Source organism: Gopherus flavomarginatus, chromosome 6, assembly GCF_025201925.1.
Source record: "Gopherus flavomarginatus isolate rGopFla2 chromosome 6, rGopFla2.mat.asm, whole genome shotgun sequence".
Lineage (NCBI taxonomy): Eukaryota > Metazoa > Chordata > Testudines > Testudinidae > Gopherus > Gopherus flavomarginatus.
Window position 1 is genome coordinate 125817984 of NC_066622.1, and position 27713 is coordinate 125845696.

Sequence of the window (27713 nt, forward strand, 5' to 3'; positions counted from 1 at the left end):
TTAGCAAGATGTAAGAGTTTGCAGAACGTTCTCTCGCACAGTTTCGCTGCCACAGAAATTAAACCTGAGGAGAAAAAATATGAAAAGTGTTTTTAGTGTGTCTAGATTTATTTATTTTTTGTAATTGTACCAGTGTTTTTTAATAGAATAAGCCAACCTAATTTGTTTTTTGACAAAATTATGATAGAATATTGTTACATTGGCACAAAAGAACAAGCAAATACTTTGAGTTGCTAAATGTGAAATCATATTTCCTGCTAAACCACCAAGGGACTCTAATCATCCTGATTGGTTGGCCTCTCTTTTTTGGCTTCATTCCTTTGGTTTTATACCTTTCCTGTTCAATTTGTATGCCACCAGCATTAGAGAGATGATGATTGCTCGGTGTTTGCCAAGACATGAATAAATAGAATAGCTGATGGGACATTTTTGGGAACAGTATCCCTCAGCATGTTGATCTGTTGAATGCAAAAACCAGAAGTAGACTTGTATGCTCTGCTGTACCATAATTCATTGGTCTGTGAAGATCTCTATTTCAAGTGAATGGACTTTAGTTGTGTGATATTTTTTTTTAATTATATCCATGACCCACTGAATGTAGCTTGTACTTCATTGTGTCACCTTTTCTGCCCTTCTGAATGGAAACACAACACCATTGGTGGGTAACTGATTGAAACATGCTGTTTTAAAAGAATTAACTTAATAAGCACCTTCCAATCAGTAACTGCCATGCCGTACACTGCTTCTACAGTCTTAAGGCCTGATCCAAAATCCAATTAAGTCAATGGGAGTATTTTTGTGGAGTTCAGTGGGCTTTGGATCAGGTCTTTTAAGCACAATTTATAACTACTAGCTCTGTCTGTGGGACCTGAAGACATATTACCATTACCTCTTAGTCTTCCAGAGCCTGATCCAACACGCATTAAAATCAGTAGGTGGGAAGACTGCTATTGACTTCAATGGACAGTGGATCAGACCCCCTGATGTAAGTTTTAAACACTGATGGCCATTTCTAGTATAAAACTTGCAGTACTCAATAGCCCGATATCTGGAAAGAGCTGTGCTGATAACTTAATCATGGTTTAGGTAAATCTTTCCTACCTAAAACACAGAGGTTTATACAAAAACTTTGCTCCTGTTGAAGCCAAATCCAGATGTTTTTATAATTTTTCCTTGACAATATCTGACAGAAATATTTAATGTACCAGTAAGCTACATCGGTATCTTGTGGGGAAGGAAATTTAAACTTTTCCTCTTTCTTTATTTTAAAACTCTAAATAGCTGTTCTTGTGCAAGCACTATTACCCTCATATGTCATGCTGTCCTTGTAGCTCCTAAAGAATTTGAGATTTTCACAATAAATGTACATACACATTTCCATCTTCTCCAGCTTGTACTGTGACTGCTGCTGCTCCTAGTGTGGGTAGAGTTGGGTTTACGATATGGTTGTTCCAAAGAAATTTAACTTTCGTAATTGTCCCAACATTAAGTTCAACGTCAATGAAGTTGGCATATGTTTCGCCTGGTTTGAGGGTCCCCCTTCAAGAACAAAAGTATATAATGTCCAATGAGGTTTAATATTAATTACGAATACAGTGTAGTTGTTTGAGTAGCTATAGTAGCATATTGATAGTAAACATGGCCTTCAGCTTGTCAAAGAGTAAGGATCACAGATTAGGGTTGGAAGAGACCTCAGGAGGTCATCTAGTCCAACCCCCTGCTCAAAGCAGGACCGATCCCAACTAAATCATCCCAGCCAGGGCTTTGTCAAGCCGGGCCTTAAAAACCTCTAAGCATGGACATTCCACCACCTCCCTAGGTAACCCATTCTATTGTCTCGGTTACCTCAATATCATGTAAACCTTCATGTAATATCAAAATTTGTAAATGAAATTTCCCTGTCCTCATATGAAATCAATGTTCATCAGAATGCATTACCTGCTGATCAAAGAGATGTTTGCCTGGCATTCACATGCTCTGTAGTACCTCACCTATATTAAAATATGGTGTTCCAGGAGATCCAGTTACAACACAGTGCCCTAAGGCTTGGCTGCAGCATGGTTACATTTGGTAGCGTAGGCAGGGTCTTGGCCGTGTTTTGCACATATGTTAAACCTGTTTTATCTTCAATTCATTTACAAAACACAGGCATGGTGCCATATGTGCTACAAAATGTAGGTGTGTAGACTCATCCAAGAGACATTTTCACTGAGTCTCTGACATGGTTGGATTGGTCATGCAGGAAGAACCTTAGGGAAAGGGAATCTAGCAAGAATCAAACAAAAAAAAATCGACTTCTTGAAGGCTAAGAAACTCCATGCGTGGCTGGAAAATGTTGGTGGAGAAGTCAATCCTGGCGTAGTCTTTTCTGTGCAGGTCTTCTCTGACTGCTCTTAGCACACCAGGCCTTTTCTTCTTTTAGAGACAAGGAACCAAATTCTGCTCTCATCTACAGTGGCATAAATCCAGAGTAGCTCCATTTACTTGCACAAACAACTCATTAATGAAGTGGGCTTTGAGAAGTGATTTAAAAGGGAAGAGGGAGGTGACAAGGCGAATGAGGTAAGGAAGGGAGTTCCAGGCATAGAGAATGCATGGGATGGGTGTGGGGAAAGGATACAAAGAGAGACACAAATTGGCAAAGTATATGTGTGGGTTGCCCATCAAGCAGAATTTACTTGGTAAGTATTTTGTGCCAGAGCTGTGCCTTCTGTTAGCATTCCTTGAGAATCTAAATCAAATCTAGCTGAACATAATTTATAAAGAAAATCACTTAAAATATCTTCCCATTAGATCTACTGCCTTTCCAAATTTCCATGGCAGCATAATATGCTATGCTGGCTAAATAGTAATCCAGCACTAACATATTTGTACTGCTAGCACAAAAAATGAACAGGATTGTTAACGCAGGAAATCAAAATAAACTCACATTGCAGCAGAAAATTGCAATGCTTTGCAATACATAGCTTTATTCAGTGTGCATTACAGCTGGGATTTTCAAAAGAGCCTAAGAGAACAAAGCATCTAGGTGCTACTGAGTTTCAAGAGCATTTGAGCATCTACAACTTCAACTTCAAAGGGAGTTTAGGCTCTTTTAAAAAGTCCAGCTTGCTCACGCTAAACCCTTTGGCAGCATACATTTAAGTTTATATATAATTACACCCCAAAAAATTCAAGAGCATTGTTAATGTTCCAAAGTCAAGCACTAGGAAATACCAGATTTAAGGCTGTCCACACAACTTTAATTTGGCCTTTTTGTGTGTATGTATTATGATACAGTCTCAAATTACACAGTTGCATAGTGACAGGTTTCAGAGTAGCAGCCATGTTAGTCTGTATCTGCAAAAAGAACAGGAGTACTTGTGGCACCTTAGAGACTAACAAATATATTTGTGGGCTACAGCCCACTTCATCAGATGCATAGAATGGAACATATAGTAAGGAGATATATATACACATACAGAGAACATGAAAAGGTGGGAGTTGCCCAACCAACTCTAAAAGGATAATTAATTAAGATAAGCGATTATCAGCAGGAGGAACAAAAACTTTTATAGTGATAAGCAAGATGGCCCATTTCAGACAGTTTGACAAGAAGGTGTAAGGATACTTAACATGGGGAAATAGATTCAATCCTAAATTGATGCCCCTCTGCCATGTACACTGGCCAAACCAGACAGCCCCTACACAAAAGAATAAATGGACACACATCTGACATCAGGAATCATAACATTAAAAAATCAGTAGGAGAACACTTCAGACTTTCTGGTCACTCAGTAACAGACTTAAAGGTGGCAATCTTGCAACAGAAAAGCTTCAAAAACAGACTCCAATGAGAAACTGATGAAACTGAATTAATATGCAAACTAGATACCATCAATTTAGGCTTCAATAGAGACTGGGAATGGCTGTGCCATTACACACATTGAATCTATTTCCCCATGTTAAGTATCCTCACACCTTTTTGTCAAACTGTCTGAAATGGGCCATCTTGATGATCACTGCAAAAGTTTTTTTTCTCCTTCTGATAATCGCTCATCTTAATTAATTAGCCTCTTAGAGTTGGTAGGGCAACTCCCACTTTTTCATGTTCTCTGTATGTGTACATATATCTCCTTACTATATGTTCAATTCTATGCATCTGATGAAGTGGGCTGAAGCCCACAAAAGCTTATGCTCAAATAAATGTATTAGTCGCTAAGGTGCCAGAAGTCGCTAAGGTGCCTTGTCGGTCCTATCCATGACCCGTTAGTCCCTTGAAAACCTATAAATCAAACTACATCCCAAACCTTTCTCTTTAAAGCAGAGCAGAGCGGACAGGGAGCTGCAGACAGGGGAGTTTGAGAGGGAGTTTGACAGAGGGAGGCTTACGATGGTTAGGAAGACCCGCAATACGTGCCAGCACTGCTTCTGTCTCCTCCACCTGCGCCTGTAGCCAGACAGAGCACCAGAGCATGGATGCTTCTACCCAGATTCTGGTGTGGTTTTGCAAAGACTGTAACTTGCAATTTCCACTTACTGATATCCAGGCTGGGGGTGGCATCCAATGTGAATGGTGCCTATTGGTGGAATCTCTCAGGCAGCAGGTGGGAGAGCTACAGGAGGAGGTGGCTAGGTTGAGGAGCATCCGTATCCACGAGCAATTCCTAGACAGTGTCCATGTGGAGACAGCTGAGGCAGCTGTCCCAGTTCACAGGACTGCTGACACACCGCTGGTGGAGGAGGAGATGGCTCAGGGTGGACACTGGCAGCTGGTTATTTCTGGCAGCGGGCAGTGCTCCACCCCTGCTGCGAACCCTCCTGCCATGGTAATAGGTAACCGTTATGCTCTTCTTGATACAGGAGAGAAGGAATCACCCCCAAAGTAAAGGAGGAGAAGCCTCGTACCCCTAAGGCTGGGAGGTCTGCTGCCACCACTGAAAATAGGAAACGTAGGGTAGTGGTGGTCGGAGACTCTCTGCTGAGGGGGACGGAGGCGCCCATCTGTCGCCCTGACATTTCATCTCGGGAGGTACGCTGCCTGCCGAGGGCCCGTATCCGAAATGTTACAGAGGCATTGTTGAAGATTATCCGGCCTTCTGACTACTACCCCATGCTACTCATCCATGTGGGCACAAATGATATTGCAAGGTGTGACACTGAGCAGATCAAGAGTGACTACAGGGCTCTGGGAGTACGGGTGAAGGAGTTTGGAGCGCAGGTGGTATTCTCTTCGATTCTTCCTGTCAAAGGTAGGGGCCCGGGCAGAGACAGATGCATCATGGAGGTGAATGCCTGGCTGCAAAGATGGTGTCACCAGGAGGGCCTTAGCTTCCTCAACCACGGGATGCTATTTGAGGAAGGACTGCTACGCAGAGATGGCGTTCACCTTTCGAGGAGGGGAAAGACTCTATTTGCACATAGACTGGCTAACGTAGTGAGGAGGGCTTTAAACTAGGTTCGATGGGGACAGGTGAGCAAAACCCACAGGTAAGAGGGGAACATGAAGACCTGGGAGATGGGTCAGAAACAAGAGGGAGCGTGGGCTATAGTGGCAGAGAGAAAGGAGGGTCAGAGCAAAACTGGGAGGCAAGATCAAACCAGTATCTTAGATGCCTATATACAAATGCGAGAAGTATGGTAATAAGCAGGAAGAACTGGAAATGCTAATAAATAAATACAACTATGACATTGTTGGCATCACTGAAACTTGGTGAGATAATACACATGATTGGAATGTTGGTGTGGATGGGTATAGTTTGCTCAGGAAGGATAGACGGGACATAGGAGACGGAAGTATTGAGAGTCTCTGGATTAGGATAAAAGGGGTAAAAAACAAGGGTGATGTCGTGCTAGGAGTCTACTATAGGCCACCTAACCAGGTGGAAGAGGTGGATGAGGCTTTTTTAAAACAACCAACAAAATCATCCAAAGCCCAAGATTTGGTAGTGATAGGGGACTTCAACTATCCAGATATATGTTGTGAAAATAACACCGTGGGGCACAGACTATCCAATAAGTTCCTGGACTGCGTTGCAGACAACTTTTTATTTCAGAAGGTTGAAAAAGCTATTAGGGGGGAAGCTGTTCTAGACTTGATTTTAACAAATAGGGAAGAACTCGTTGAGAATTTGAAAGTAGAATTAAGCTTGGGTGAAAGTGATCATGAAATCATAGAGTTTGCAATTCTAAGGAAGGGTAGAAGGGAGTACAGCAAAATAGAGACCATGGATTTCAGGAAGCTGGATTTTGGTAAGCTCAGAGAGCTGATAGGTAAGGTCCCATGGGAATCAAGACTGAGGGGAAAAACAACTGAGGAGAGTTGGCAGTTTTTCAAAGGGACACTATTAAGGGCCCAAAAGCAAGCTATTCCGATGGGTAGGAAAGATAGAAAATGTGGCAAAAGACCACCTTGGCTTAACCACGAGATCTTGCATGACCTACAAAATAAAAAGGAGTCATATAAAAAATGGAAACTAGGTCAGTTTACAAAGGATGAATATAGGCAAATAACACAGGAATGCAGTGGCAAGATTAGAAAGGCAAAGGCACAAAATGAGCTCAAACTAGCTATGGGAATAAAGGGAAACAAGAAAACTTTTTATCAATACATTAGAAGCAAGAGGAAGCCCAAGGACAGGGTAGGCCCATTGCTCAGTGAGGAGGGAGAAACAGTAACAGGAAACTTGGAAATGGCAGAGATGCTTAATGACTTCTTTGTTTCGGTCTTCACTGAGAAGTCTGAAGGAATGTCTAACATAGTGAATGCTTATGGGAAGGGGGTAGGTTTAGAAGATAAAATAAAAAAAGAGCAAGTTAAAAATCACTTTAAAAAGTTAGATGCCTGCAAGTCACCAGGGCCTGATGAAATGCATCCTAGAATACTCAAGGAGTTAATAGAGGAGGTATCTGAGCGTCTAGCTATTACCTTTGGAAAGTCATGGGAGACAGGAGAGATTCCAGAAGAAAGGAAAAGGGCAAATATAGGGCCCATCTATAAAAAGGGAAATAAAAACAACCCAGGAAACTACAGACCAGTTAGTTGAACTTCTGTGCAAGGGAAGATAATGGAGCAAGTAATTAAATAAATCATCTGCAAACACTTGGAAGGTGTTGAAGTGATAGGGAATAGCCAGCATGGATTTGTCAAGATCAAATCATGTCAAACCAATCTGATAGCTTTCTTTGATAGGATAACAAGTCTTGTGGATAAGGGAGAGGTGGTGGATGTGGTATACCTAGACTTTAGTAAGGTATTTGATACGGTCTCACATGATATCCTTATTGATAACCTAGGCAAATACAATTTAGATGGGGCTACTATAAGGTGGGTGCATAACTGGCTGGATAACTGTACTCAGAGAGTAGTTATTAATGGCTCCCAATCTTGCTGGAAAGGTATAACAAGTGGGGTTCCGCAGGGGTCTGTTTTAGGACCGGATCTGTTCAATATCTTCATCAACGACTTAGATGTTGGCATAGAAAGTACGCTTATTAAGTTTGCAGATGATACCAAACTGGGAGGGATTGCAACTGCTTTGGAGGACATGGTCAAAATTCAAAATGATCTGGACAAATTGGAGAAATGGTCTGAGGTAAACTGGATGAAGTTCAATAAAGACAAATGCAAAGTGCTTCACTTAGGAAGGAACAATCAGTTTCACACATACAGAATGGGAAGAGACTGTCTAGGAAGGAGTATGGCAGAAAGAGATCTAGGGGTCATAGTGGACCACAAGCTAAATATGAGTCAACAGTGTGATACTGTTGCAAAAAAAGCAAACGTGATTTTGGGATGCATTAACAGGTGTGTTATAAACAAGACACGAGAAGTCATTCTTCCGCTCTACTCTGTGCTGGTTAGACCTCAGCTGGAGTATTGTGTCCAGTTCTGGGCACCGCATTTCAAGAAAGATGTGGAGAAATTGGAGAGGGTCCAGAGAAGAGCAACAAGAATGATTAAAGGTCTTGAGAACATGACCTATGAAGGAAGGCTGAAAGAATTGGGTTTATTTAGTCTGGAAAAGAGAAGACTGAGAGGGGACGTGATAGCAGTTTTCAGGTATCTAAAAGGGTCTCATCAGTTGGAGGGAGAAAACTTGTTCACCTTAGCCTCTAATGATAGAACAAGAAGCAATGGGCTTAAACTGCAGCAAGGGAGTTTTAGGTTGGACATTAGGAAAAAGTTCCTAACTGTCAGGGTAGTTAAACACTGGAATAAATTGCCTAGGGAGGTTGTGGAATCTCCATCTCTGGAGATATTTAAGAGTAGGTTAGATAAATGTCTATCAGGGATGGTCTAGACAGTATTTGGTCCTGCCATGAGGGCAGGGGACTGGACTCGATGACCTCTCGAGGTCCCTTCCAGTCCTAGAGTCTATGAATCTATGAAAGTACTCCTGTTCTTTTTACAGTTGCATATTATCTCTTTTAAATTACTTGACCACGTGCCATCCATCTTCCTCTATCCCTGCCCCGCCACATCAAACCTCTACCCCCTGGCTCCTGTTCCCTCCCTATTTGCTTCCGTGCCCTTCACCCCCATCCATCCCCTGCACTTTGGCTCCACAACCCCATCTTCCCACTAATCCTGTTCTCTTCCAGTTTCTTGCACCTCCTCACATCTCCGCATTCCAATTAGGATGTTTCCTTCTCCTCCTTGCTGCCAGGCGTGAGGGAACATTGAGGGTACAACAGACACAGTGTCCCTACTCTCAGTTCCTGGGCCTGGTGCCTCAGTGGCTCCTGGCTGCCTAGAGCAACATCTGCAGGGAAAGTCTTGCTCAGCCCCTGCAGCCATGGGATAGAGCATACTCAATAGCTTTGTTGGGATGATGCATTGCACAATGTGGTTGCAGATAGCAGCTGTGGGGGGCTGGAGCATACTCAGTGCAGATGGATTCTTTGGAGAATTTAACATCAAACTCCAACAGGTCTTTACTAACCATGTGCAAACTGAGATTTTTCAGAAATATGGATGAATTTTCATGGAGATGGCAAAAGACACAGTCCTGACACCAAGATGACCCCACTGGTAAATTTAAAGTTTCTGCCCTAAAGCATGAAGGCCTTAGAACTTCTCAGCAAAATGGTTGTAAGGATTTCTTTAACATGGGCAAAACACTGTATTTTCCCGTCATCTTTTTCTCAGAAACGCCTGAACCATTCTAGCTGAACTGTAATATCTGCCTGTCTTTCTGTCCAAAACAGACACCTGACATAGGAAATTTCAGCAGAAATGGTTAAAGTTTGGCAAAGTAACGAGCACACAAAAATAGGGTTTTGTGAAAGAAAGTGTCAGGAAACCCTGATTATAGGCCGAGCTGGTAGCACTGCCTATGAGCTAGCACCATAAACTGATACAACATTTTACAAACATGCAAAAGATAAGGAATCAGAATTATACTAATGTAAATCCATAGTATCATTTTAGAATTCAGTTAAGTTACATGGTATAACAGAGATCAGGATCTAGGCCCAGGTTCTTGTATCCTTATAGCTATCAGAGAAGTAGGGCTAAATTCTAACTCTTCTTCTGATATAAATCCAGAGTCAATACAGTTAATACGGATTTACACCACTGGATGTGAGAGCAGCATTTGGCCTATAGATTAAGAAGCATTAATTAAAAATAGAAGAATTAAATATTCTAATAGCAGAGAAGCTCATTTTTCATTATAATACTGAACTTACTGAACAATTTCATATTGCCTTGTGTTTCCTCCAGCGCCGTACAGGGCAATATTTACATACCCACTCACTTTACTCTTTCCAGCGATTGCCACTGATACTTTATACCTCCAACCTACACAGCAGAAATAAAATGAATTAGATTGTACCTATAGAAACAAACACAACATGCCAAATTTTCATTTTCTATCAGTACTTTATGTTTCAGGACAAAACAGAGGAAAAACATGACCGTCACTTCACTTTGAGCTCAAGATTAAATCCTGACCTAACTGGAATGATGAGAATAGCATAGAATAGAAGAGAATGTTTTTATAGGAGAATACTAGGAGCCTGCTTTTCCACTGCTTTGCACACTCTGCAGTCATTTACAGCTGAGGAAAATGAGTGTCAAACCCTAGCAAATCACAATTCTCCGCTCACACTAGTAGTAGCATTTTATTTCCAGTTTGCACAGCGTGAATGACTACACGAAGATCCAAGGCAGAGGAAATCCACGGACTTTGTGTTTATTTGTGAAAAATAGTCCATGATGTGATAGAAGGAACATATTGCATGTCATAGTGACCAGGAGAGTATCTATTCACAACTTGGGGGCATTGTAAGGAACAACCCTGAAGAGTGAGGACTGGAGTTTTTGGCCTATAACCAGGGCAAAGAGGACTTAAAGCATCCGACGGCCAAAGGAGTATTCCATGTAGGGGAACTTTCCGTTGACTTACAGCTGAGAAAGGTGCCTATGCTACCTCCTACTCCAGCTACGTCCCCACCCGCAGAATAAGGGGAAGGAGTTCTGCATGGGCATATTTTGGGAGTTGAGGGGACATTTCACTCCCAAACTGTAAGCCTTGGGCTGGCATGGAATTTTCTGCCCCCACCCCACGCATAGCTCCATTGGCCAGACTGGAGCTGTCCCCCAAAATATAGAAGTCAAAGCACACCTATGGAGTTATATTGGGGCCTTTCTGGGACTGGTGTTGTCAAGACAGGGAAGGGAGGGGGCATGATGATACAGCGCTCTGCTTCTCCACCACGTTAAGGGCCTTTGTCCAGTAAAACTAATTTAAAGTGAGAAGGAAATATTTTAAATTGTGTTGGTGCTCATGTTTAAGAAGAAGCAAGTAAAAAAATAGGAACTTACGAGCAAAATCGCTGGCCTCTCCAGTGTTCAGATAAAGTTTCTGGATCCCAGAAGTAACTCTGTCCTTAAACTTATCCGCATAGTGACCCATTTGTGGGCACCCGCCTTTGGGGCATGGGAAGCAGTTTTCCTAATCGAAATACATGTGCCAATTAATGAGGCTCTATCCCAAGGAGACAGGAAAAAAATCATTTGGCCACAGAAAAATGTTGCTAAGCCATGTCTATGGGCTAACTCTAACTCAGCTTGAAAGAAGCTGCCATAGAGAGAGCAGGAGGTGGAAGGGCCCTGCCTGGCACCTCATGGATTTGAAGGCATGGATGTCTCCTTTGTACTTCATCACAGTTTGCTGTTCACGAGGAGGAGGCCTCCCCATTTCTCTAAGTTCCCTCTCTTAAACTCAGTGCTTTAGAATGGGGGTAGCAGACAGGAATCATGCTCTCCCCGGCTCATCTAATGACTGGTTGTAAAGTGCTTTAATGGTGCAAAGGTTTATGTAAGTGCTAGGTATTATTGTTATTTACCCCTTGCATGTGAAGCTCTGTTCCCCTCCAGTGGTGGGTGGGCCACATAGCTAGGTTGATGAGCCTGCCACAGTAATAGCTAACAGAGCGGGATCATAGATGGAGCTATGGGACAAAGGAGAAAGCAGTGGCTTTTGGCCACATCCCATCTGTATTTGTTCCTTGAGGCCATCAGGTCGTCAGGAGAGTCACTGAGCATGCACTGTACCTTAAGGTAAATGATTTTATTTCAAAATTCTTTGCTGTGCTCACTTCTCCTTGGATGTGCGCAATAAATAATTACCAGGGCAGATTCTTCGCCCTGCCTGAGCCCCTCTTTGACCCAGCGGGGTGAGAGGTTGCAGGAGCAGCTCTAACGTATGCCACTGGCATGAGGTCTCTCAGGAGCCATGCATAACTCTGCTCCACCATGCCCCTTCTGTGCCCCATCCCCATCCCCGAGTGCCCCAGCACACCCCTTCCTTCCCCTTATGCCCGCACTCACGCAGTGCAAAGTGTCCTGAGCCAAATAGACCCTGGTTCTTCCGCATGCAGATGCACAGACAAGTGCCACTCATCCGCTGGGATGTGAGAATTACTTACTGTCTGAAAAATGTCATATGAAGCACAGGTGTATCCTAGAAAGCCATCGGGAGAGATGATGCTGTCAGAATAATACTTGTAGCTTCGCAAATGATTACAAGCAAAAAAGTCACGAGTTCCTGTGGAAAGAAGCTCCTATTACATATCGTACTGCAAGGTTATTGGTTGTTGGGTTTTTCTTTTGTGTAAACTATGTAGATTGGATTTGTGGTATTGAACTGATCATGTCATTTGAATGATTTGTAAATCCCCAAGTTACATTGTCACAATTCTGGGCAGCACCTGAGTTGCAGTTTGAGACCTATTTCTTCAGTGACTATATTTACCCTTTGTGAAATGCACGTAATACAGAACTTGTAAAATGCAGATGTGTAACAAACATAGGGGTCGATTGTGCAATCCTTGTTCATGTTGGTGAATGTGTGATTAATTACATTACTGCTCGCCAAAATGAATAAAGGGCCTCTGTAGGAAACAGCTCACCTTATCATCATATAAAAGGAAACAAAATGCAGTGTTAAGTATTATGTCCTCCTTAACACTGAGCTTCCTGGAGCAATACTGATTTATGCAGACTGAGGATCTGGCCACCTGATTATTTGTGGGGGGAGGGGGCGAAGGGGTGTGTTGTTATTTTAAATGTTATTTTGTACTAAAAATCCTTATGTTCTGAGTTTAGGTTAAAAAACAGAAGCAATTAAGTGCAAGGGGTTTTTGTGCATTATTATTAATAAAAAGTTTGATCTTCGTGCTTACACAGGCAAGAATTTGTGAGTAAAGACTGCAGAAATAGGCCAGTAATTGCAAGAAATTCATAGAATCATAATTTTTAAGGTGCTCATAATAATGTAGGGAAAGGCTAGGAAAGAAATCCCAGGAAAATGTTCAGGTTTTATGAGAGGGAAAATATGTCTGCTATAGCTGGGGTCTTGTCCTTACGGTATGTTTTGATTTATCAATGTGATTTCCCAAAGGTGTAAAGGTTCATGCTTGCAGATTCTTTGGCAGTTTTGGGATCTTACCCTGCCCTCAAAAAACTTGCAGTCTATGTGCTTTATTAATGTCCTGTCAGGTACAATGTAAATTTATGGCACTATGTACAGGATTCTTAACAATAATAACAACAACAGGATTTGGAATATACAAAATAAGGAACAAATCTGAGTGTGCATGATCTATCATAAGCCAAACTCTTTCCAGCTGCCTAATAATAGAAATAAAAATTACATTGTTCCAGTGCAACCCAAATTGATCACAGGTAACAACAGAACAGAAACACATTTGAATTTAACTGCCAAAGCTCACAAAACAATTGAAGCCAGAGATTCCATAGCAGAAATAGGCATGAATGTTGTTGTACCCACTCCCACCCAGTGGGGCTGCCAGGTGACTACATAATAGAAACAAAGTTGAACGTTGTTGTTCCAGAGCTAAACTTCTGGCACAGTTTGAGTAGAGTTTGTTTCTCTGAGTAGATAACTGGCAGCAGTGTCTGATGAGAGAGACCAATTAATGAATATTTGTTTCTACTGTGGAGTTACCTGGGAACAGAGCACGGGGCACTGGAACAATCACACTGAAGTTTGTTCCTGTTATTTGGCAGCATAATGGACTATTTACAATAAACTCCAGTTAATCTTGCTCCATTAGATCCAAAGCTGGATAATTTAAAGAGTGGGTCAGCCAAGGTCCTTGAAGGAACATGACTGGTGGGATCTGGGTCTTTGCAGACCCATGGAGCCCAAACACACGTGGAAGGGGAGCAGGAACTATTGTTATTGCTCATCGCCCCCAACCTTGTACAGATACCCATTACTTGACAATGCAGACACTCTGGATGGTTGGAGTTAGAGATACCAAACCTCAACCCCATCAAGTTTTTCCCCAAGCAAAACCTTTGTGCTACTCATTCTTTGATCCCTCTACCAGAATATGTCCCCTAGAGTACATTTGGACCATACTATCAGTTTCATTGTTGTTTGTGGCTGTAATTGTTGGCATTTGTAAAGAAAAGAATCAAAAATAGTTGAAATAAGAATATTGCTGCTATGTTAGCTCAATACATTTTGATGTTGACCCTCAATAGAAGTCATAATCTGCTTAACATATTTACCTTCCCAGATTCCATCAATGTCAACAATCTGTGAAACAGGATTCCTTGTGCATCCTGGCATTTGTACTCCTCCATTTGGATAAAAATCAAGATGTCCTATAGCCTGGCTCATTCCAAAACCTGCAATGTTTGTAACGGGGGGAAGCAAATTTTAATTTAAATACTATCATGTATTTTGTGGCAGCAGCTCTACTGCTAATGCTAGGGCTATAGTTTGTAAGCTCTTTGAGGCAATAACTGATGGTTATTTTTGGTTGTGTGTGTTTGTTTTTTGTTGTTTTTTTTCCTGTATTTGTACAGCACCTAGCACAATAGGGTCATATTCTGTGATTAGGACTCCTAGGTGCTACCACAGGACAAATCAGTAATAATAATACAATGCAGCTGGAAACTTACCCAGATACGGAATTGTTGGAGCTGTATCAGTATGAATAATATCAACAAAGGCTGCATCAGTCTTATCCAGTCTGACTCCAACTGGAGTATCTTGAAAATAAGGCTGAGCAGGATCCAGTCCTTAAAGAAATATATCCACCATTAAACATACGTGCAAATAAATATAGCTTGCTAGCTATACTACTGTAAATAATTGAAGATGGGTCTAGGGAGGCTACATAGTTTTATTTACTTCAGAATTAGAGTCGCTAAGAAATATATAGTGTGATCGATCTCTCAGTGGCAAATGCCAAGGCTGTAACCATAGCAGGGTGAGCAGGGTAACAGCCCAGGAAGCAAAGCTGGGGGTGGTGGTAAAATGGGGTAAAAAAATGGTAGAGGTGCAAATATGCGCGTTCAACCGGGCGCTAAAATGCCTAGTTACAGCTCTGGTAAACTACGTGAGACAGATCTCCAGCTGGTGTAGATTAATAGCTCCATTGAAGTCAATGGGATTATACCAATTCTTGCCAGCTGAGGATCTGGTCTTGTAAATGTTTAGTCTTGAATCCCAACAACTGGAACACAGATTGTTGTTTTAGGTTAACATTTTTTTTAAGAGTGCCTAAAGTGAGGCTCCTAAATCCATATCCTGAGTGGTCTGTTTCTCAGAAGTGCTTGAAGTGAGTGGGAGCTGTTGGGTGCTCCGCATGCTTGAAAATCATGATGCTTATTTAGGTGCCCTGATACAGATTTTGGAGCCTAAGCCCATGTCTACATTACACAGCTTTTAGTAACATGGCTGTGTTGCTAAAAGTCGGGCTGTATGAATGCTGTTTGTCGGCGCTTTTGCGGACAAAATACATCCATCCTCAACAACTGGGGTTCACGTTGTCGACAGGAATGCGCTTCTGCCGACAACATGGACGTTCACACAGGCACTTGCCGCAGCAACACTTTTGTCTTTCAGGGTGTGCGGGGCTTAAGTAGCTGTGAACAACAAAAGTTTTGTCCTTTTAATTGCAAGGGTAGACATAACCTAACTTTAGACACCTGCTTTTGACATTAGCATGAAACAGAGCCCTCGTCCAGACTAACCCGCGGCATCGGCGGGTTAAAATCGATTGCTCGGGGATCGATATATCGCGTCTAGTCTGGACGCGGTGTATCGATCCCCGAGCGCGCTTACATCGATTCCGGAACTCCATCAATCCGAACGGAGTTCCGGAATCGACGCGGAGAGCCGCGGACATCGATGCCGCCCCGTCCAGACTGGTGAGTACCTCGATTTTAGAAATTCGACTTCAGCTACGTTATTCTCGTAGCTGAAGTTGCGTATCTAAAATCGATTTTAATTCCTAGTCTGGACGTGGCCTGAGACTCATTTTCTGTCTCATTCACTGCATCCCTCTCAGGTGCTTGTAAAATCCTGTAAATTACAAAGCACTTATTATCCTGTGCTGGTATCTGATGCTTTCCGTGGGCAGCAGCTTTAGTTTTGTTTTTAAGTTGAATTTTGCAGACTACTAGTCCAAGGGTTGGCAGGCCCAGGCTCTTTGGAAGATGCTATAATGGAAAAAAATTAAGTTAATAACATCTGAAATTGGCTTCTGTGCATGAGGGGCAGCTTTTCTGCCTAATGCACATCCCTCTTGGTCTGGCCTGTGTGCTGAACAAGGAGTCCAAACAAACAACTTGTCCGGGTGAGTGCTGAATGTCTGTAAAACCGCCTGACACTGAAGTCCAGGGGATACATTAGCTGTATTTTCAGAAGTAGGTAAGTAAATGTGTATTATGTGATAGCTTGGTTTGCTGTGCAGGAGCTCTCTTGGCATAATGAATAACATTACTAAAAATAGTTGTAGCTTGTCTGGACAATATTCATAAAACGTGAAGGCCACAGCCCTGGTGTAAAGGAGCTTTGTGTGAGTTACCTATGTGGCTGCTGAAAGGAGGGAATTCTCCGCCCATCCATCCAACCCAGTGCCAGGATACTGAACGCTCTGTCTGCAGCTATTACTCTGGCCCATGAGCTGTAGTAGTGGCCACAGGCTGGTGTGCTCTCTCTCTCTCTCTTTTAATTCAAAGAAGGTTTTGCAGCCAATGACTCTGCTGTTGGCAGACTCAATGGCCATTCTGGTGTCACTCTTCCCACCCACTTATGAACCCCTTGCATAATCCCCCAGAGACAGCTACCATGGAGCATTGTGCTGGGGTTATGCAGGTGATTGTGGAATCCTTTTGCACATTCTGTGATGCTGCTTGTTCTCCTCTGCACAATAGAACAGTGGCATTTCTACTGAGTTCAAGCCTGCTGCATCCAAGGAGCTTGAGGGAGAGGGGGTTAGGGTTTGACCTAATACCTTAATGGCTCATGGGGCCTGATCCTGCAAGATGCTGAGCGCTCTGTCCATGCTCCAGCAAAGCTCTTCAGCATGTGCTTAACCTTAAGCATTGAAGTAGTTCCATTGAAACCAATAGGACCGCTCACAACCTTTAAGTTAAACACATGCTTAAATGGTTGGCTAGATTAGGGCCTAAGTGCTCAGCCTCTTGCAGGATCAAGCCCTAAAACAGTTGCTATGGTTAGTTTCACTGCACATTTTTGTTTTCCTGTTGTTTTTTAAAACCTAAGAAATTAAACTAAAAAAATCTGCTGGAAAAATAACATAAACTAAAAAAAATGTGTGTAAATGCATTGCCCAGATGTGAAGGCTTTGATGTAAACCTAGCAAAGCAAGGAGATTAAAGGGTTACATTTGAAGGCTCAACCTTCTTTCTTTACTACATCAATTTCAATTAATCCTTTTCTGGGAATGGATATCAGACAGCATAACCATGGCACCAAACAATTAGCTGTGCTCACTACTGTGCTGCTTACAGCACACTTTGCCAGGCCTCCAAACAGTGGGTGATCTTTAATACTGGGCATACTGCTGCACCCGCACAAGCTGGCTTAATGAGAAAAGGAAATGATAGGCGAAAATCTACCAGGATAAGGAAAGTGGGAATCACCATGTCAAGCCTACATTGTCATAATAAGGTTGGGCAAATGCTTTGGGAAAAATCAGACTCATTAACACTGGTTCAAGTAAATTAAAATCTGTCAAATTAACCTAGATTATTGTATGTTTGCACTGTGCAGCCTGAGTGGCATGCAGAATGCCACAGTGTCAAGTCATCATGTATTGAGCCAGAATAACCCATGCTCCCTGGGACCATCCTTAGAGCACAGCTAGAATCATAGAATATTAGGGTTGGAAGGGATCTCAGGAGGTCATCTAATCCAACCCCCTGCTCAAAGCAGGACCAATCCCCAGATTTTTACCCCAGTTCCCCAAATGACCCCCTTAAGGATTGAACTCACACCTCTGGCTTGAAGCAGGCCTATGCTCAAACCACTGAGCTATCCCTCCCCCTGACAAAAGAGGACCTGCTGTACAAAGCAGAGGCCAGCCATATCCTAGAGATGGGATGCTGGTGCAGATCACTACCTCATACAGCTAACCATCTCCTGCCTACTGCACTTCATGCAGAGATTCTTGGGGACAAATTCAGCCCTTATGTAAGAAGGTCTCAGGGACATTCTTCAGGGGGTATATACCTCCTCCCCCAAAGATTAAAGTTAGGACAAGAACACCATGAAGGGATCCTTATGGAGATTTCCACCTGGGTAATACCTTCCTGAGAGTTGGATGGTGTTATTGAGGGAGGGCACAATTTTGGCTGTTAGCAATATGAGGTTATGATACAGTTGTGCAGTTCTGATTCCATCCTGTAGGGGGCAGTGGCAAACACACCCATGCATGCGCGTGCATGCATACACATACTCACCAGTTCATTACACTGCGGGGTTTTCCTTCAGTCAGATACTGTAGTTGTTTTAGTAAAAAAACATGAAGTAATGTTAAGGTCTAACAATGCTCTCTTCAAATTCTTCATTGGTAGAGTCTGAGCTATAATTCATTAACCTACCAGTTATTCTTCCAAGGCCTGGACTCCTTCTCCCTGCCTCCCCTGCAGCATGTGCTCCAAGGCTATGGCCAATTAAATGGACTTTGGAAGGAGAGTATCCATATTGTTCCTGAGGAAAACATCAATTGTAACAAAAAGGAATCTATATGAGGCCTAGAGAGAAGCTCTGGTTCACACAACTAAAGCCAGAAATGGGCTGCACAGAGCAGAGGTCCATGGAATTGGAAGGAGGACAGAGTCCAGGATGTAGAGCAGTAACAGAGTCTTTCAGTAGCTGCTACTACAGCCTCAAGGCATTATTAACCTCTGCAACTTCTGCACACGTGAGATTTTGGCAGTGGATAGTCATGATTCCACCAGCCAGACCCCTTATTCCCTGCCCCATAGTGAAAGGAAGTGTATTTGGCTTCCTATAGACATTGTTTTAGCCAACTCATGAATGGCAAAGGGAAAAAAATTCATGGCTGCTCTTATGTAAGACACCCTCACTCTAAGGCCTGATTCTCCACTGCTTTGCACCTTGTGTTGGAGTGAGCACCAGTGCAATGCGAGTGTTAAACACTACAGTTCTGATTTGTAATTTGCAGTGATGTAATTGACAACACAAGTTGCAAGGGAATGGAGAGCCAGCCCTCTAGTATTTATGCTAGCCAGAGGCAAATTAGTTCAGAAAATATTAGGAACCATCCCTCTCCTCATAGCTTCACTCAAGACTGGTTGCAAGCATTTTTAAGTCATTAGATTTAGGGACAGAGGGAGAGATTTTCAAAGGCAAAAATGGCAGTTAGGTGCCTAATTCCTACTGACTTTCAACTGGAATTAGGCCCCTAATGGCGCTTTGTGCCTTTGAAAATGCCCCCAAGAGCCTCATGTGGTGTAAAACGGTGAGTTACATTGACATCAGTAGATCTATAAAAGCAGCAAAGAGTCCTGTGGCACCTTCTAGATTAACAGAGGTATTGGAGCATGACCTTTCGTGGGTGAATACCCACTTCGTCGGATGCATGTAGTGGAAATTTCCAGGGACAGGTATATATATGCAAGCAAGAAGCAGGCTAGAGATAACGAGGTTAGTTCAATCAGGGAGGATGAGGCCCTCTTCTAGCAGTTGAAGTGTGAAAACCAAAGGAGGAGAAACTGCTTTTGTAGTTGCCTAGCCATTCACAGTCTTTGTTTAATCCTGAGCTGATGGTGTCAAATTTGCAGATGAAGTGAAGCTCAGCAGTTTCTCTTTGAACTCTGGTCCTGAAGTTTTTTTGCTGCAGAATGGCTACCTTTAGATCTGCTATTGTGTGTTCAGGGAGATTGAAGTGTTCTCCTACACGTTTTTGTATACTGCCATTCCTAATATCTGAGATCTATGTGATTTGCAGGAGCTGAACATCTGGCCCTTAGTTTGATTACAGACCCACACCCCATCTCCCTGCCCTAGGGCAGCTGGGAAGATCCCACCTGTCCCCAAACACCAATACCTAGGTGACACTTCTTCATGGATTGGGGAGAGCACTCTGCTCTCTCCCCCTGGGAGGTGGCTGTTGCTATCCAATGGCCAGTTATTGTAGGCTTTTGTATGGGTATCCCTTAAGATGGGTCCTATAGCTTTCGTGGTTGAGAAAGGGTAATTTGCCGTGTTCATTACTTCTCTATCTTTAAAACTACTCAGCCCTTCACATCCACAAGAGTACATAAAAGTAATCACAGCATGAAAATATTCAAACTCTGTGTATTATGGGGGAGTTGATAGGAGTTCAAAGGAGGAGAACCGTCTTTTGCTGGGAGGAGTCTTTTGCTGGCTATATGACAATTCATTGTGATTGTCTATTTAGATTAGAATAAATTTCAGCAGCTCTATGACTATAATCCTGTTATGGAACGAGAAGAAGTCCCTTTACCTTAAGCACATTTATAAAATAAGCCACTTCAGCGCCCACAACACGGATATTGTTTGCTGCCTGGGAATATAGGCACCTTGACCCACCACTCCAGTCTACGCTGATGCAGTTCACGTCTTCCACTTCAAACATCCTCTGGTGCAAATATAGATTTGAAAAGAACAGAAGCAAATATTATCAACCCCGGTTCAGCTTGCTGATTACTTAACGCAGTCAGAGACTTACAAATGTCATATGAATTCCCTGTACATTTTTTCAAGTACATTCCCTATATTACACCAGTATCAGAGGGGTAGCCGTGTTAGTCTGGATCTGTAAAAGCAGCAATGAATCCTGTGGCACCTTCTATATTACACCAGGACTCTATTCATATCTTGATTATTTATGGAAATGATACAAAGACACAGCCTGTAAATTATAAAGTCGGTTAGAAGCATATATTTTTCCATAATAATTAAAAGGTGGGATAATTGAGAACTTACATATTTCTGTATTTATCAAACACATGGATTTATATTTTCAAGAGGATACATAAGTTTCTGCTGTCAGTTTACATTGGTTTCAAGTTTATGGTTTTGTTTTAGTATCCACACAGTAAAGTATCTGCTCAGCTATCTGTCACATAATATTAGATTTTGCTTTTCTTGCTCTGACCTGTGGAATGGTTTGCTAAAGACACCCTGTTTTAATAGCTGTGATATAGTTTGTATATTATGTTATGCTCTGGATTACGTGGCGGTAATGCCAATGAAAGCAAGTAAAGTACTTCTTGTTGTGAATAAGGATGGCAGAACCTGGCTGTACGTCAGTGGTTCTCAAACTGTGATCAATGGACCACCAGTCTCTTTGGTGATCTGGAGATTGAGGTCATTTAGAACAAACAATGGGAAATTTGAAGGAGGGGATAAGAGCTGGAGAGAGGAGGAGGATTCAGCACAGGGAGAAGGTTAGCAAAGTCCTGTGTTTGTGTATTGTTGCTTTTGGAGCTGCAAAAGGGTGGTTTTGTGCAGAGCTGTCAACTAGAGGGCTCTTTCTAGTAGCACAAAGATAAAGAAATAGCATTTTACTGCTGGAATGGAGCCCAAAAAGGCTCCACATGTCCCTGGACTGGGCTAAATCCTGGAAGTTGTGGAATGCTGGCCAATCAGCACCCTTCTCCCCAGAGGTGAAAGTAAGCCGGTACAGGCCGGTACGGAGGACCGGTAAGAAAAGGAGACTGCCTGAGGGAGGGAGGGAGAAGCCTGCCCCCTGTATAAGAATAGTTTAAACTGAGCTATTCCCTGAGTGGTTCAGCCCCCCAGGGTTAGGCGTGGTTTCTGGCATGCTTGTTAATTTCACCCAGAGCTGGGGGGAGGGTGTGTTTGACCATGGCAGGGGCAGTCCTTTTCTGCTCCCAGGATGAGGGGATCTCTCCAATACTAATATATACAACAAATACAAGCATTTGGCTGCACAACTTAAATCCAGAGCTAATCAAAGCAGATGGAAGGGGAAAACTCACTGTCACATTGGTTTCCCGTCTCCTCCCTCCTCCTCCTCCAGCCAGGCTGCAGACAAGGCTCTGCATTCCTCCCACGCCCCGTCAGCAGGGGTTCTCCTCTAGGCTGTAGCTTGCAGTAGGGAGACTGGCTGAGATGCCTGCTGCTGCTGCCTGCCTAAGGACAGTTTAACCTCAGCTGTTCCCTGCGCAGTTCAGCCCCCAGCGCTAGGAGCTGTTTTGGGCATCTTTGTTAATTTCATTCCCACTTTTGTGTGTGTGTGTGTCTGTCTGTCTGTCTGTCTGACCATGGCAGAGGCAGTTCTTTTCTGCCCCCAGGATGAGGGGATCTCCTATACACAAAAAATGCAATCAAAATCAGGAACCATTTCCAAGTTCAAATCTATCCCATTCCCTCCCCAGCAGAGGATCATAGTTGCGATGTCCAAACTGCTTGCAGATCCTCTTTGAAATGTTACTGAACTGAGTAGGAAACAGCTGAGTTTAAACTGTTCTTATGCAGGATGCAGGCTTCTCCCTCCCTCAGCCAGGCTCTCTGCTGCAAGCTAGAGGGAAGCCCCTGCTGCTGCTGAGTGCCAGGCAGGGAGAAAGCATGGAGCCTAGTGTCAGCAGCCTGGCTGGAGGAGGAGAGAAGACACGGAGAAAAATGTGACAGTGAGTTTTCACTTTTTCAGGCTTATTCCAATAGTAAAGTTTTATTACAGACAGTATTGATATTAGTAATAGTAGCTTTATTTTCTCTATCTATGTCATGCAATGGGAGGAATCCATAAAGTATGTAGAAGAGGTGGATTGCTTGTGATTGGACCATATGGGTAAGAAATGTAAATTACTTTTGCCACTGCCCAAACCCCAGGGCTCCCAGCCGTTTCTGCAGCTGATAGCTCTGGGGGTGATTTAAAGGGCCCGACTCCTAGCTTCAGCTGAATCCCCGAGCCCTTTAAATCCTGATTTAAAAGCCCCAGGATTTAAAGGCCCCACCTCTTATAGAGGCCATACCTCTTCCGGTCAATGCCTCTCCCCCTCCGCAGGACTCTGGAGTACCGGTAAGTCCTTTAAGTTACTTTCACCCCTGCTTCTCCCCCAACAGGCCAATGGGTGCCAGGGACTCCCAAGGGATGAGCATCCTGTTGTCCCTTGACGAGTGTCTCCCTTCCTTGCTGCTGGGACTGTGCCCCTTTCACTACCTGCCCCATAAATTTCCCCCATCCACTGATGCAGGTGGGTCGCAGTTGGTGTCAGAAAGAAGAAGTAGTAGCAGAATTTTACCAGACAGCAAGTCAGCTCTTCCAGGAGAATTGATTTTTTATAAGTTTTCTAAATTTGAGTTGTTGATATTAATGCCTATTTAGAAACAGAAGGATTATAACCAATCATAGCAGCAGTCTGTCTAGACCAATATAAAATGTATTTAAAAAATCCGTCTTAAGTGCCAACTTTCAAAACAAAGACAAGAATGTGATTTTCAGATATTGGGCTCCAGGCTTCACTGGAATTAGCTACTGACTCGAGACAAAGGACTAAACGCACAGCTTTGCCCTGACAGCTCACCCGTCCTGATTGCAAATGCTCACTTACAGAAAAATGTCTTGTATAAATGTCAAAAGAGGAGATGGTTCCGAAGATGAATAAAAATTCATTGGGGGCAGATGGTTGGAACAGATATATTAGGAGCCATGTCATCTCCCCAGCTATCAGGCCCAGTCCAGTGTCATGGGCCATCCCACCTCTACTCAGTGGACCTTCCACACTCAGAGCCTTCCTGTACCATGACAGCTTAATCGAGCTCATTATCGGCAGAACTTGATCTCTCCCCGTTTAACAAACTCTGGAATCTCCTTAATTTCTAAGCCACATTTTACTGCATTTTTTTTTGTATATCAGAGAAAAAACATTAATTGGATCAAACTCTGTTATCATTTATGTCTATACAAACCCTTTGACTTCAGCACAGAGTACAATTTGGCCCATTTTGTTTAAGATTTTTCCTGGAAGTGGAGCTAGAACTGACTAGATTTCAGGTGAACAACATTTTATGTCCTAATATTGTAAAGATATATGTGGACAGCTTTTCTCTTCTTGTCAGCCCAGATGGCACGATATGCATTGGTTAGACATAGAGAAAATAATTAATTTACAAGGATACCTTCATAAATGTGAACTAAGTGATTTGAGAATCACAGAATATCCAGATAGTACCATACCTTGCACATGTCTGACAGCCAGGTTTCTTCTCCTTTGTCTATAAATCCATGGGTAATAAAACGTGTTATTTTGCTTAGATCGAAATTTGAGTAGCCAATCGATGCTGGATTTATTGAAGTGATCTCCTGTTGTAGATATTAAAATAGTAAATGTTTTAGCTATTTCCTATAAAAATCTTGTCAAAACAGCAGTGTGAATAGAAAACAACACTGTTATTATGTAAGCCCAGATCCTGCAAGCATTTACACATGCACTCTCAGTAGACACAGGAAAAATGTGACGTATGGCTAGGGGTGACTTTTGTGAGGGAGCCTTCAGTCTGTCGTTTGCATAGGGTTGGGAAAGTCTTTAGTGGGTCTATTCAAAGAATCACCTGTTGCAGCCACCAGTAAGAATTTTGCCCCTTGTGACTTAGTGAAACTTGTGGCACAGTCAGGGCCGGCTCCAGGCGCCAGCATTCCAAGCTGGTGCTTGGGGCAGCATTCTGCACGGGGCGGCAGTCCCTGTTGTTTTGCCCCCAAGTAGCGCACCGAATTGCCGCCCCGGGCAGCGGGGACAGTCCGTGCGCCTTTAGGGCAGCAGATGCATTTCCACGATGAGGGCAATTCGATAGCAGATTCTATGTTTAGCTGTCTGGGGTAGCTTCAGCTAAACATAGAAGCTGCCCCCGAATTGCCGCCGCCGCGGAAAAGCACCTGCCGCCCTAAGGGCGCACGAACTGTCTCTGCCGCCCGGGGGGCAATTCAGTACGCTGCTTGGGACAGCGAAAACTGTAGAGCCAGCCTGGGGTACAGTGGACAGGAAATTTCGGAGGGGCTGGAAAATGCTGCCTCCTGACCACATTGGAGAGTTGACCATTTCTCTCACTGGCCTTGGGAATGCCAAGAGCACTAGAAGGTGATGATTCTGTGTGTACGTGTCACTTGCAATATTTAAACAGCAATAGATCTTACTTGAAAGTTATTAGGATTCTTTTTGGTGTAAAGAAGGAAGCGGGTGTTTATCTTTTCTGGACTCCATGGTAACTTTCCCACTGGTCTTTCTATAGTTCCAGCCCATGGTTTATCATCTGTGAAGCACCCGAGCCTTTCAAAACAAACTTCTTCTCCTGTAGCACACAGATCAAATTATTAGGATGTGAATGAGCAAAGATGTGGTAGGTTCTAGTTGTCACATTCTGTCCCGACAGCACCTTTCCCCCAATGGTGTCTCGGTGCTTTCTGAACACAGCAACCTGCATTCAGGCCAGTTACAACTGCAGGCATTGCCCTTGGCAGAGCATAGCAACTGCTCCCCCTGGATCCACAGGGGAGGAAGTAGGAACAAAGATCCTTTCACTTATCTAATGGCCCTGTGGAGAAGACCAGGATACCAACATTGTGGGGGGAAAGAAATCTTCTCATACTTCCTGTTTTGTAAACCTGCTTGTTAACCTGCCAGGTTCAGAAACTGAGGCTGGGTCTTCCTGAGGGAATGGCACACCGTACTTCTCTCCCTCCTTATAAATGAGCTGCAAACTCAGATAGTCATTACACATAGAACCTTCATCACATAGAGCAAAATCTTGGCAAAGGAAAATGATTGTGATCAGAATAGAAATGCTGTATTGAAATCGACATAAATCCTATTCCTCACCTCTGGCTGTACCAAGTAGAAAAAGTGCAAGAATCCAAATTCCAAGCATCTAGAACAAGTCAAAAGGAAAAAGCTTAGACTGGCTAATCCATTTGACAGGCAAAGCTTTGTATCGATTGCTTTTTCTCATTATAAATCTGTAACTGTACCACACAATGACAGTGTCTCAGCAGCAGCTTTTACTAAATAAGATAAAAAGTGACTTACTGTTCAATGCTCTACCTGGAGTCCCCAGGAATCGCTAAACAAACTTTGTGTGTGCTTTTATAACCTGACTTATCCTTGAGGGTTTTCTTCAAAAGGAAACTCCCAGAAAGATGGAAAATGGCAGGTGTGTACTTCATTTGTAGATTATCATAAACACACACAGCAGCTCCAGCACATGTATCAGGTAACTTGTTTTTATCATATTAAATTTCTGGAGCAGAAGAAGGTATTTTGTTAAATGTGCATTTTAGAAATGCATGTGCCAATGCATGATGCTTTCAGAGTACTTAAAGAAAAATAGCTTTACGAAATAAACAGATCTTCTGAACTGCGTTCTGCTGCTCTGATCTGTGCAGGATCCATGTTTCTGACCGTGAGGTGGCCGAGAGAAAAAGTGGCGTGAGGCACTTGGGGATTTTAAAAAAATGGCACAAAATTCATGGGATGGCAAAAACATATGAATATTGGAAAGGAAATTGTGAAAATATGACCCCAAGATTCCATAATTTCCCAAGCTCATTCCTGGCATCCCACAATGCAATAGGGAAAAGATCCCAAGGCACTGAGCCCCAGATGGTGTGCAGGACTGTAAACTGAAAAAAGTTCTGTTTGCCAAATTAAGCTATGCCTTTAGAATGCTCTTATCTTACACACTAGCAGCATTATGGTAATAATATTAATAATAATAATACCACATAAGCCTATGCCTGCTTCATTCTTGACTGTAAATTAAGACTTTTAACTCCATCTGTCTTCACTTGCTCGTCTCTAGTGGTTTGGTTGCATACAGCAGAATTGAGATTTAGCTCTGGTTAAATCATTTGTTGCAAATAGTACCCTGCTCCATTAGGTTGGTATATAGCATTGATAAATTGCACATCACACGTTTAACTGTAAATTTTGCTGTCATTGTTATTAAAAATAAATCCCTCCCCTCGCATTGCCTTGCGACTGTTGTAATCTAGAGGGGTTTGTATCATTGCTGCAGAATTCTGTAGTTTCGTCTGTAAAGGACATAAGATTCAGGAAGTGACGTTCACACTTGTGGAAAGGCCCAGCACCAGGCTTCTGCACCACTTGAGTCTCACTCACATCTGATAGTATTGCTCAGATGTTCCTATCTTTAAATATCCTAGGCTGGTAGCAGTTTGACTGCTTGCGGTTACCTGTTAACATTTCCGGTTATTAAGTTCAAGGTCTGGTTGGGAACCCCAACCCACAATACTCTCACTCCATGCTCTACTGACTGAGCTAGCCGGGCATGCTAAGGATCAGGGACCCCACAGCCTCATGCTAATTACATAAGTTCATGTCTTGCACGGTGTAGACTTGTAGGTTTCTTCCATTCCTGATAAATAAAATATTGTTAAATAAGCTCTCTGGGTTAAAATAGAAGGGCCTGAAGTGGGCTCAAGAAGTGCATAGATGTTGTGCTGGTCCTCTGGAGCAGGCTGAAGTGGGAAAGAAGGGTTTGCCAGCCTCTTTATGCTCATGAGGTGTATTCTTAGAACTATCTGACCTTCCAGGAGCTGATATCCCTCAATCTCTACCTGTGAGAAGGAATGAAAGGACACCAGCTGTGCACATACGTATCAAGCTGACAACAACCACAGAAACGAGAGGTGTTTTTTTAATGACATTTGGACTTCATTCAGGGCTTGATTCTGCCAGTCTTACTCTGAGTAATACCACACCCTGTAAGTAGGCCCATATGGATGGTAAGGGAGAGGTTTCAGATGCGGAGAGCTGTTGGGACTTGTGCGAGTCCCTATTAAATGATCACATGAATGATAAGAGGGAGCAATAGCCCCTCTCATCAATTTTATGAATCAGTGCGAGAACATGCAGCTTGATTCCTATTTTAACTGATCTGATTCTCCCATTCTGAATAACCATA

General features: G+C 42.9%; 1 protein-coding gene across 1 annotated transcript; it reads right to left on the reverse strand.

The window, feature by feature from the left end:
• On the reverse strand, nucleotides 1–25658 carry LOC127053765 (inactive pancreatic lipase-related protein 1-like). Its single transcript, XM_050959039.1, has 12 exons — nucleotides 25610–25658; nucleotides 24928–25082; nucleotides 23974–24099; nucleotides 20272–20406; nucleotides 18380–18488; nucleotides 14426–14545; nucleotides 14030–14149; nucleotides 11917–12035; nucleotides 10811–10940; nucleotides 9673–9784; nucleotides 1372–1539; nucleotides 1–64 (listed from the first exon to the last, which is right to left on the reverse strand). Exons 1-12 carry the CDS (start codon nucleotides 25656–25658, stop codon nucleotides 1–3), a joined length of 1407 nt encoding a protein of 468 aa, XP_050814996.1.
• Nucleotides 25659–27713: the final 2055 nt, after the last annotated feature.

Coding starts and splice junctions, on each gene's coding strand:
- LOC127053765 (XM_050959039.1), bottom strand. CDS start 25,658: ATGCTTGGAATTTGGATTCTTGCACTTTTTCTACTTGGTACAGCCAGA. Junction 1,540..9,672: donor AGGCAATATGAAATTGTTCA/GTAAGTTCAGTA, acceptor TTGTTCTTGAAG/GGGGACCCTCAAACCAGGCG. Junction 65..1,371: donor GCTGGAGAAGATGGAAATGT/GTATGTACATTT, acceptor TTTTCTCCTCAG/GTTTAATTTCTGTGGCAGCG.